This window comes from Myotis lucifugus, unplaced genomic scaffold (genome assembly GCF_000147115.1).
Source record: "Myotis lucifugus unplaced genomic scaffold, Myoluc2.0 scaffold_16, whole genome shotgun sequence".
Lineage (NCBI taxonomy): Eukaryota > Metazoa > Chordata > Mammalia > Chiroptera > Vespertilionidae > Myotis > Myotis lucifugus.
In genome coordinates this window covers 14120608-14133052 of record NW_005871064.1, presented here as the reverse complement: position 1 = coordinate 14133052, position 12445 = coordinate 14120608, and the positions used below count along the sequence as shown (strand labels likewise).

The window sequence follows — 12445 nt, the reverse complement described above, 5'->3', positions numbered from 1 at the left end:
GTTCCCATGTGACCCTCTCACTTTCTCTTCCACTAGTTAGAGCCTGTCCTCCCCTGGGGCTCACCCCACTGGCCACTTCCTCCCAGAAGAGATTCACTTATTCATTTCCCCATTAACACTTCCCAAGTGTCACGCACCTCTCAGTTCTGATCCTTAATAGAGTTGAAAGCTTACTATTATTGGTTCTTGGTTCATTAAGCCTGTCCCTTAAGCCCCATCCAACACTCACTGTAGGCTCTTTGAAGGCAGGAGCTGTGCCTGTTTTCTCACTGTGTATCACCAAATGCCTGGCACATGGAGGGTGCTTGTGATTACATCTGGAAGGAATGAAGTGTGACTCTCATAGACCAAGCTAATAACGGTGTTCCTGGGGAACTGGGACCTTCTGCAGGTCTCCTTTGCCTTTGTACCCCAGTCTCTAGAACAGGATCTCATAGCGGGCACTAAGTCAAGTTCAGCTACGCCTGTGAGCAGATGCTCCAGAGCCGACCATCCCTTCAAATCCAAATACAAAGACTCTGACACTATTAAGGAAATTGCACTGAGGTGCTCAGCCTCCTGTGTGCTTAGTCACATCCTATGTCTCTGGGACTAGACATAGCTCAGAATTCTTGTTTCCAAACTGGGAAAGGGGAGCTGCGTGGGGGCTACTGGGAACCAGCCCCAACTCTGGATTGTGAGCCCAACCCTGCCAAAGAGGCGGTGAGCTGGCTCCCCCAGGAATTCTCTGGCTCTAGATAAGTAAAGCCTGTGCAGATGGTGTTGGGATCTGATACTCTAGTTTTGTCTTTAGTTGGTGAGGGGAACTGAAAAAAAAAATCCCTCCTCCATAACTCCTTCCAAAAGGAGGAACTCTGACCCCACTGATAGCATTTTGGCACACAGCCCAGTTTGGCACACTTCATGGGTACTCAGTAGCAAATTAATGAATGAAGCAAATAACTGTTGGTTCACTTGCCTATATGACATTCAATAATCATCTGTTAACCAACAATTATAAGGAAGGAGGCCTGGACTAGACACTGGTGTTAGAGAAGTGACTAGGACGCACTCCCTGTTCTGGAAGACTTGCCCTTCTCACTAGGGAGGCTTGGCTGAGTAAACCCAGCTTTTCTAAGTTACAAGAGTGTCTGGGGAAGGTTCTCTGATAAAGTAAACACTGGATGCTCTTAAGCAAGAAGAGGGGATGCATCCGTGTGCTGGAGGGATGTTCTTAACCATCAGGGAGTCTAGGGAGTCAGAATCATAGCTTACGGGCATTAATGTCCCTTCAACTCAGCTGAGTTCTCTGAACACGTGGCTGGAAAAGGAGAAACTCAATTTGGTTTCATGAGAACAAATGTGTGTGGGCAGCGATGTCATCCCTTCAGCTAAACATTGAACAATGCAAACATTAAGGGAACACCTATTAGGAGCCAGGCTGTGGGCTAACATGAGGAAGCAAAGATAGAGGAGGCATAACCTCGCCCCTGAGGAGCTTGCAAACCACTGGAGGAAACAAATGGGGAAATAAATAACTAATAATATTGGGACATTCAGGTATGCGCAGTGTTACAGAGAGTTATCAGAAATGAGAGAAAAGACAGGAACCCTCCCAGGGGCACAGGCAACCAGAGAAGATGTCGCTGATGATGGATGAGCTGGTGCTGAGGTAGCAGAAAAATAGGGATGGGTGAGGAAGAGGATGCTTTGGATTTAGGGGCCTCCCTGGCACCATAGGGAAGCTGAAGAGCAGCAGGAAGGGTTCCTAGGGGTGCCAGGCCAGCAGTGCTCTCCAGCAGTGTTCACACAGGTGTCTCGAGGGGGAAGTAGCCTCTGTTCCCTGGTATGTTGCATGAAGAGGTCGAGCTGAGGCTTTCTCTGCCTGCTTGCTTTTGCTATTAGCAAAATCATTGTATGGGGGCAGGGGACTTGAAAGTGGAATACAGAGTTTCTGACTCTTGAGGCCTAGATTCGGATCAGAAACCTGTGGAATCCTGGCCCTGACCTTTATCAGCCATGTGACCTTCAGCAAGTTCCCTTGGTTTTCTCACCTACAAAATGGGAAAATCCTTTCTGCTTGTTGGAGTGTTTGTGAGGACTGACAAAGGTGGATCCATGAAAGGGCCCAGCCCGGGGCAGAGGACACTTCTATCTGGAACTGAGTTCGAGTCTGGCAGAGCCTGCAGCATCAGCACTACATTCAAAACATGGACTTAGTCACATACAAGCATTCAAATCCAAGGAAATTTCCTTTTAAAAAACTAAATTTCTACCTCACCATTTGCTTCATGTAAGGCACAACACAAAACTGTGTTTTTATCTTTGTAAATACAGTGAGTTTTGTTGTGTTACCTTAACATAAAGCTGTTGTTTTCACCATTTACATGAAAGGATGAGGTAGGGTTTGGAATAATTTCATGAACCCAAGAACCAAACTGTAATTCCATGACTTGATCCTAGAGATAAGCCGTATGAGGGATAAAATCCTCCAACTGAGGATAAGGAAGATAAAGAGGATGATAAGGTTGTGTAACCCTAGGGGACTCAATTTCTCTGAATGTCCCTTTTTACATCTGCAAAAAAAAAAAAAAGAAAAGGAAAGGAAAGGAAAGGATATGATAATAATCCCAACCTCATCAGGGATTCATCCTCAGAAAGATTGAATGGTACTATTTGTGTAACACCCTTAGCACAGTGCCTGGCACACAGTTAGCTCTCAGTAAATATAAGCCATTGTCATTGCCATTATCGTCTCGCTACATGTATGAGCCTTTTCAACATCTTTATCCTCCCCTTTTCCCCTGCAAGGTGCCTCCACCCAGAATTCTAACACTGTGGAGCCAGAGAAGCAGGTGGACAACACCGTGAAGATGGCTGGAGTGATTGCTGGTCTTCTCATGTTCATCATCATTCTCTTGGGCGTGATGCTCACCATCAAAAGGAGGTGAGTCTGGGTTGCTGTCCTGCCGACTATGGCGACTGCACGTGGCCACAACACTGCCACATGGCCAGGTCATTGCTCTGTTAATCACTTTCCAGCAAGGACCTATGGCTATGGTTGCCGAGGTCCTGAAATACTTGGGCCAGTTGTGGTTCATCTTGTTGGTGACTGAGGGCATGTGCTGTCTGCGTTGTGTGTGGCCCAGAGATGGTCAGTTTCTTATGGGATAGGGGTTCGGCCACCTTGATGTGCTGTGGAATTCTTTATATCATGAAACAGGTCTTCTCTATTTCACTGCTCTGTTGTGATTGGTCATGTCATCAAAATAACTGAGGAGCCCCAGGAACACAGATGAGCCCAGAAATGCAGATGCAGAAAAGTAATGCTTTGCTCTTCTCATCCTCTTTTACCCCTGATTTCCCTTTGGTCAAGCAGCAGCATTCCCGGTGCCCTTGCTCGGCATGACTGGGATAAAGCTTGCAGTAGTGGGATAGTCTCAAGAGAAAGTTCCTTCGTTCCTCTGTGTCCCACAAAAACCTGCCCAGCTGGATTGGTGCTGCTTGTCACCTCTCAAAAGGATGGCTCCCTGCGCACGTCAACTAACACAGTGTTCTCCTATGGTGTGTGTTTTCTCTAGACTGTATTGTTTATGAAAGCCAGGGTACAGATCCCTCCCTCATCCCCAAGATTCCTACACTGCCATCTTGTTTATCAGGCACTCACAAGGGGAGGATAATGAGCGGAATTGCAGAGAGGGAAGGGAAATATCCACCAGGAAAGCTGATCAGCATTAGCTGTGACTATGCCTATAGTGTACTGGTTATCCTTCTAAACAGAAGGTCCTCCCGCCCACCTCTGCTTAGCCCCTGCCTGGTACCAGGTTTCCATGCCTACCATACATCTTCATGTCTTCTGAGCTTCAATACCATGATCCCAACCTTGGCCTCCATCTTTCCACTTCCCGAATCTGCCAGAGCAAACCAAACATGTACCTATATTGTAAGAATATGTCCTGCAAGTTTCCCTGCCCCCAAGTTAAAGAGACTCTTACATTATTAAACAAACTGCTTAACACCTCAGCCTGAAGCTCTGGATTTGGTTACTCACAGAGTTCAGGGCAAGCCCAGTAATAAGGACCAGGGGCTTGCTTCCATCTGTAAATAAAAAGTGCTCCTGAAATTCACTCCCCACAAAAACAAAGGGACAGATTGCCCCAAAGACAAGGTGGTCCAGCTTCTACTTAAGGGGTTATGTGAGTTAAGTCGGCTCGCGTGAATTGCGCGTACTCCGCGGGAGCCGTCTTAAACTCGGTTCATATAGATTTGCGGTGGAGTGCGGGAAACGTGTAAACTCGGGCCGATTGTAACTGCGTATTACCAAATATTTCATTTCAATCGAACCCATACTTCAAAAGATATAGGCATTTTAACGCGCCATCTTATATTTTGGCGGGAAATTCACCCGACACCGTAGTGTTAAGGGGTTATGTGAATATATAAATAAAGAAAATGAAACAAAAATAATCATAATTTCCCATTTTCAGCCATCAATGAGTCAGAAATGTCGTGGTTCCCACTGTACACGCTGTCAGCCTTCTCTTAGCCATTGTGGCACCAGAATGTCCCTGTGTCTCAGAAGGTTCTGTTCTCAATCAGTCAGTGCGTGCTGTGCCAGGACATCTTATTGGTAGGACCTTGTCCTTTTTTGACATCGTTTGTCTAACAGGACTGCTCTCTTCCTCAGGCTCCCAAGTGAATGACTGAAGAGTTAAGGTTCTCATCCAGCTGCTGATTTTGTGGTTGGAGAGGTTAGGGGAAGGGAAGGCACTGTGTTAATATTGGGGAACAAGATCCCCCAGAGGGTTAAGGACAGCACTGCGTTGTCATATTATTACCATCATCCTTAAAATGTGGCCATATTGAATGTCTTGGTGATAAGTCAGCTGCTAGGTTTGATTGGGATGGGGGAGAAGGAGGGGGGTAAGCGCATTGCATATACAAGATCATCATCATGTTTCTTAGAATCGCAGGCACATTGGAGGCTGGCATTGTCTACCTGGAAAAAGTAGCCAGTTTAATAGAATTGCATTTCTATTTGATAGACCTGCAGTGTTCTCATTCTTTGTCACTGATTTGTAAGTCAGATATGCTCCTCCAATTTTGCTCTTTCTAAAGCCTGGCTTACCCCCACGTCACCATCGTCTGCGAGCTTGTGAAGAAATTTCACTTCCTTCCCAACAGCTATTTCTGAAACGTGTGACTTTTGGGGAGGGAGGAAAGAGCTTTCTGTTTCCTGGGTGAGAACAAGTAAAAAGGGAGTCCCTTTGTGTGTTTTTAACCTCTTCTGCATATCTTCATCTTCCACCTCTATGAAAATCATCCATCACACCCAGCCAGCAGCTGTCACATGATCACTATTTCTCCCCAAGAGGCAAATCTCAGGTGTTGTGGCCGTGGACGGAGGTTGCGAGTTTGCCAATCAGTGTTTACATATGCAGTATCTTCTGGAGAAAATTTGTTTTGCTGAACTAGTTGATAATCATGTACGGATGGGCAAAGGGGAAGAGAGAAGAAAAGAGGAGGAAGGTAAAGAGGGAGAAAAAGAGAAATTAACCCAGACCTACACTCTTTCCACTGACCTGCAATGTTTTCTCATGTCTAGAAATTCCCAAAGGCCAGTAAAGGGTTTCATGGACTCCTTCTTATGGGGAAAACTTCATTGCCGATTGAGTCTGTCACTAACTTACTGCTGGCGAGAACACTGTCCTCAGCAACCTAAAGGGAAACTGTTATTAAAGAAAAAGAAACCCCTAAGTAATAGGCAAATCATCACAACTCAGGATCCTGTATCAGCATCTCTTCAGTCCCATCATGATCCCCAGTTAGTTCCTGGGTCCAGGAGTCCAACACCTGCTGCATCCCCTTCCCTGGCTCGATCGAGGTCTTCTCCCTAACCTTCACGGACACGGGCATGGTGCTCCGTTTTCCCTGCTCCTCGTGGGTCCAACTGGTTCAAAGTCTTCACCAAAGTTGTGGCCAAATATTTCCAGGATACATCAGATGTCCCTAGATTCTTCCCCTGAAATGCTCATCCTCTTTGGCCTTAGGGTTTCTTTGTCACTCTCCAAAGAGAGTTTTTCTCTAGCTGTTAGTTGTTTTCTTTTGTGATAGTGAACTAGACATCAGACAGAGAACGGGTTACAGGTCCAGGGGACCAGGGGAAGGACTTACCACTAGTAATGAAAGAAGCTAAATCAATTACATTCAAAATGTAAGGGAAAAAAAGATAGAAGAGAAAAGAGAGAGGGGATGTTTTGCTGTCGTTGCTTGGTTGTTTTGTAATAGGTAGAGGGGACCTTGAAAAATGAAAGGTTGCAGAAAGGATTCTGAGATGGTGGGTGATTCGAACAGGGTTCCCTTACAGTTTGTAAAAGATGCAAGTTAAAGTTTAGAATTCTTTTTGTATACCTTTGGCTCTTTGGACTGGGTTTTTTTTTTTAAAGCAGGACCCTATAGAGTCGGGGCTGCATGGAGATACACAGGGGGAGTATCTCCATTTAGATGAGTGTGTGTGTGTGTGTGTGTGTGTGTGTGTGTGTGTGTGTGTTTATGGGCTAAATGGATAGATTGTTTAGTGGGTAGCTAAATGGATGGTTGGATGGAGAGAGGGATGGATGGGTTTACCAGTATGTGCTAGACGGATGGGTAGGTGGTCAACTAGATGGTTAAATAGACAATTTAGTCCTGTTTACATAGCATGGAACAAAAAGGGAAGCTGTGTCTCAAGTCAGTCTTACAAGCCAGCTGAAAATAAGATTTTGCAGTACATTATTTATTAAGTTTGGGTTTTGGTTTTTTTCTAAGCACAGCTGTCTTCCTGCTCAGGATTTTTGGTCTTAGGCAATCTGTTACTTGCAATATCACTGTATCCTTGTAAATTTAGACCTTCAGTAAATCTTCTTTAAGCCTTACAGAAAGCACACATATATACTGTGTTTTGGTCACAGAATAAAGAACTATAATCCCTGCCTGGAACACTTTGCCATTTAATTGGGAAAAGGTACTCAATTAATAAAAGATTGTCAGCTGTAGTCATTCTGGAGTTGCCTTGATAGCACTCGCTTTTGGTAACAAGAAGGATAACTCAGAAAAGCTGTTTGGAAGTGGAGGTTGAAGGCTAAGGAAGCATGTTGTCATGAGGAGGTAGTCCAGGCAGAGGTGAGTCCTGAAGGTTAGCAGCATAAAAGCCAGAGGGTCCAGAATGTTGAGTGCAGCCTGGGGCTGCTGACAGTGATGAAATCCTGGCTCAGGATGGAGGTCTTGCAACTGGTCCAAAAATACACAAAACCTTAGCCCTAGTGAAGAGTGACCTCTTAGAGCTGAGATTACTCAAATAAAAATGAAAATAATGCTCTATTATTGGAGCTGTGGGTAGGATTAAAAGAGATAAATATGTGGCATCTCAATGCCTGACTCACACATCTGTTTTCTTCCTTTCTCAAAAAAAAAGCAGTTTAGTGATCAAGAACATGAGCTTTAATGCCATGTTTCAATCAAATCTGGTTACCAGCTGAGTGATCTTAGGCAAGATATTTAACCCCTTTTGCCTCAGTTTCCTCATCTGTAATGTAGGGGGTGATAGTAATACTTACCTGCCAGGATGGTTGTGAGGAATACATAATTTAATGCCTGATAACAGCCGAGAACAATGCCTGACTATACAATAATGCTACTTAAGTATTTGTTTGTATTTTATTACTATTTTAATATTCCTAAAGAGGTGAACACTTTGTTCTTGGTCACCAGAGTGAGAAGCGGCAAACCTTATATTTGTGAATGAGGTAGGGTCATAAATTCCTCTTTATTGAGGCCTACTCTATTTCAGGTGTTTAGATTAATATAATCTATTGCTTTAGATTCATATAATTTTCTTATAATACTTTATATATCGTATATAATTTGAATATAATTTAGATTAATATAATTTAATGTTAATGCCCACAATGACTTTTGCAAATAGATAATTATTACCCTCAACCTTGAGATGGAGAAATTGAGATATTTAGTGATTTGCTCCAGGCCATCAGTTAGCAAGTGGTAGTACTAGGATGCTGAGGCATCATATGTTTCCACACCTCGAAGCATGTAAATTGGTATTTACCCATGTCATTGACCTAGTTCAACTAATCTAAGAATCAGATTAAGAAATGAAGGCACAGAGCATTTATTCCAGTTGTAGTCTCTTCAGACTAAAGACTGGAATTCCTCTCTGTTAGTGCAGTGCTCTTTCATGAAGTTTGAATTTTGCTCTGGTTATGAACTGCTGGGTCTGGCTAGAGCTCTTCATGCCCTCCTGGGGCCTCTCACATGGTTGGTTTGCATGCTCTCTGCAGCATGTCAACCTCAGAATACTCGGACTTTTTACACGGAGACTCGGGCTTCAAAGTGAGAGTTGCAAAGACCCAGTCTGAGCTGCAAGGCTTCTTCTTGACCTATTCTAGAAAGTCCCAAAGCATAACATCTATTACATTCTATTGGTTAGATAGGGCCAGCTCTGATTCAGTGTGGGGCAAGACAGTACACAGAGGTGTGAGCACTGGGATGTGTGGATCACTGGGGAGCCATCTTGGATGCTGGCTACACGATTTCCTTGCTTCTGGCATGACCTTGCTAAATAGAGACTGATGTGATTTTACCTGAAACAGAAAAGATAGAAGTCATTATGGTTTTCCTTTGATCATAGCAGCACTGTCATGTGAAAGAGTGATAGACTAGTTCCAGGCCAGAGAAATCTGACCCAAGACTAAAATGTCATAATCAACAGTGCTAGTTTTAGGTGACCGTAAGAAAGAACGTTCAAGCAACTGACATAGCCAACGTGAGATGTGGCTTCCTCTGTATGAGTAGTGCGTTTCTCCATCATAGAAGAGGCCTCTCTCATTTTTTTTTTCTAGCACCGAAAGTGTCTGATTCTCAGCAAAGATGACTAGTAGAGAAACGTGCATCTCCTTGAGCTTAGGGATGCTGAAATACTATGTGCATTTCTAAGAATCAAGATTTTATATAAATCTAATTCTTGTTTATTTGTCTTTTCTTTTTCCCCCTTTTTGGACATTTCCTTCATCTGACTGCCCATCAATATATAGAAGAAATGCTTATTCCTACTCCTATTACTTGTAAGTATCGACCCTGGGTTAACTTTACTTTGTGCCCTGTAAGGGAACCTATAGCATGCATTCCCTGCACCAACCAAGTGTCTGTGGGTTTCTCATACTCACTTCTGTCTAAGCCGTCTGTAGCCCCAGTTTTTATTTTGTGTAGATGTTTGCCATTTGAAAACACAGTCATTGTTCGTGTCCATTATGTTTCTGCCATCTTGGATTTTTCACCCCCTATCTTTGGAGATGTGCAGGGCTGTTTCTCTGTTGTCAGTGTAATTTTCTAGGTAGAAATCCTCAAATTCCAGCAAGAGGTCAACCTAATCCTCCTGCAAGACTTGCGCACATAAAACAGAATCACAGTCTCAGCAACTTTGGAGTCCATTTGTGTAGCGCTGGGGGCTTAAAGGTTAGGAAGAAATTCCTCAACTGTTTCCACTATTTCAGGAAGTCTACAGGGAATCATGACTTTATCTAGAAACAGCTTCACAAGTGACATCCAGGTCTTTGCTTTGGACTGGAAGTATCTCAGCTGGGTTTTAGCCTGAGTTATCTCATGCTGTCACTGCATTTTGTTGGCTGATTGCCGGTTCATTTATTATCACACTTTCTAAGTAATGATGATGATTTTTCTCAATATTAAACCAGACCTTTACAAAGCATGAGGATAAAGGAGAAATATTTCATAAATAGGTTCTTGGTAATGTAAAATTAGAAAACCACTGAATTAGTCTCATATTCCTATTATGCATTTTCCATACCTTAAAATCAAGGTCCAGAGAGGTATGTGAAATCACACATTCAGTTATCAGAACTATGGGATTCAATTCAGAATGCCTGGCTCCTGGTAAAGTATATTGCCCATCATTCCATGTTGTCCTCCACCCCGGGAAACCCAGCCTTGTGAGAGGGGCCATGACTGTCAGTGATCATCTGCCGAAGCCTTCACAGATGAAGATGGAGCTAAAAGCCCCTTCCACCCACTCTGCTCAGTTCTTAGGGCCACAGGTCACTAACCCAGGCAATGAGCAGATAAGATTCTGATATTACTACCTGTGTGTTATCTAGAAATCAACAGAGCCCCACCAGCAACACTAGGAGTACCAAAGAACTTGCTTCCTTTGCTCATTCATTCACTTGTCAAATAGACATTGAACATGCACATTATATTCCAGACACTGTGGTTGGAGAGATGACCAGGACTTGGAGCCTCACCCTAACAATGCTCAAGCCTACCTGAGAGACCAGCATAACATCAAATACTTGACACGTCAACTGAGAGGTGTCTGTATGCACTGTGGTGTAAGAGCACTTGGTTGGGTGACTCACTGTTAATGGGGCAGGGGTAGTTATCAGTGTTTTTAGAGACAGATTTACCCAATATTGAAGAAATAAGAATTCTGAACAAAGGGAACTGCATCTGCAAAGGGATAGGGGTATGACACAATACTGGAATTATGAGCTTTTGGAATTATGCAGCCCTGGGTTCAAGTCCCATCTCTGTGGTAGGAGAGATGACTAGGACTTTAGCTCACCAGTTAAGCAGCCTTGAGAAAATTTTCTGAACTCTTTGAGCTTCCTTCTTCTTAGCTCTAAAGTAGGATCAGTGTGCCTAGCTCATAGAGTTACCTTGAAGAAGAAAGGAGATGATTTTGTAAAGTGCTTATCACAAAGTTGCCGCTCACGAAATGTTACTTTCTTTCCCCTTTCAGAAACTGTAAGGGGCCAAGGCACATATCATGGTGGCCCCTGAGATCTCCTTGATCTTTCAGGGGTTCTTATGGCATAGATGTTCCACAGTCTTTGTGGGCATGTAATGACCCATCACAACCCTTGGGCACCTCACCCTTTCAGTCTCTTAGCCAGCGTACATGGCACTGTCTTTGGATGCCCACTTTCTATCATCCATTGATTATGCTGGGCACCCTGATGGAGTCAAACATGAACAGTTTGGGAGTGTAGGAGATAAATATGCAGGTACTTGTAGTTCAAGGTACAGGGATAACCAAAAGCCCTTCAATTGGTGCAGACTTGGAGTTCTGAGTCACAGATCCTAGATTGTGAAACTCATGCCAGCCCATGGTGAAATGTTCGGAGGAAGAGAATACCTGGAAAAGCTGACATAGAAGCAGAAAGAGAGCTATAAGGACCACAAGGAGAAGGCCATTGCAGGAGGAGAGGTTGACGATAGCAGAGTTGCTTCAGACAGATGGAAGTGGAGGGAGTGGGCATAGCCCTGACATTTGGCCAGCAGTAGTCACTCGTACAGGTCATGGGGTAGAGTTGAGAAAGGAAGCCAGCCTGTCTGGGGCCCACGAAAAGAAGTACTTATTTTTAACCAAAGGCCCTAAAATAGTGGAGAAATGTAAGATTAGCCACTTGAAGGATCAGAAAGTCCTGGGCACGTGTGTAAGTAAAGTCGAGGGGCCCGTGCAGAAGATGCTGGAGGTGGGGTGGCTACAGAAGGGGGGGAGGACTGGAGGTAGAGTGTTTAGGGACAGGGAGCACCTCCTGGGAGTACCTTGGTCCCTGCTTGGACCTCCTGGGTCAGAACCTGCATGGTAGCAAGATCCCTGGTGACTCATGTACATGTTCAAGTTTGAGAAGCACTGACTTAACCAGAGTCTCAGTTGTCTCATCTATAAGATAAGAAAAATAATACTCTTCTCCCAGGGGTTGTGTGTGTGGGGTGGGGGAGAAGGAGGAGTTACTGGGTTCCTTTAAAAGTTCAAAATTAATCCATGAAAGAGAAAGCCTCCAACACACTTTGGTTGAACAACTTTTTTCCATAAAATCCATGTTTATTCATTCAACAAATATTTGCGGAGTGCCCACTTGTGTGCCAGGCACTGGTCAAAATTTCAGGATAAAAGAGCAAAACAAACAAAAATCCCTGCTCACATGGAGCTTTATAGTGGAGCTGATAGAAAATAAACAACATATATAAGGAAGTGAGTGATAGAGAAGTTATGTGATGGTCCGGAGAGCTAAAGAGAAGAATAGAAAAACCAGGAAAAGAGGATATAACGTGTGGGTGAGGAAGAAGCCGGGGGATGTCTTCTTCATCAAAGACCCTCACAGGCCCCCCCCATTGAAAGTTCTCATACACAAGAGCAGGGGTCCCCAAACTTTTTCTGCAAGTAAATATTTTTGGCTTTGCAGGCTCTCTGTCTCCATTGCATTTATTTAATGCTGACATCATAACATGAAAGCGGCCATAAACAATTAAATGAATGAGCATGGATTTATTCCAAAAAAAGTTTATTTTAAAAAATCAGACAGTGGGCCATATTTATGCTGAGGGCCCTAGTTTGCCTTAGACTTTGGAGATACAGACAGGATGAAGTTCAAGATTTATCCTGTTT

At 43.8% G+C, this 12445-nt stretch overlaps 1 protein-coding gene across 2 annotated transcripts in view; it reads left to right on the top strand.

Moving 5' to 3' along the window:
• PTPRT (protein tyrosine phosphatase, receptor type T) overlaps positions 1–12445 on the top strand; it is a 585877-nt gene that overhangs the window by 438359 nt on the left and 135073 nt on the right. Inside the window, exons 12-13 of one of the 2 annotated variants that reach the window (XM_023750890.1) lie at positions 2791–2926; positions 9072–9098. In XM_023750890.1, the coding sequence (XP_023606658.1) occupies positions 2791–2926; positions 9072–9098 (163 nt within the window). Of the gene's footprint in view, positions 1–2790; positions 2927–9068; positions 9099–12445 lie in introns of both variants that reach the window. The other variant, XM_023750889.1, reaches the window with a different exon arrangement.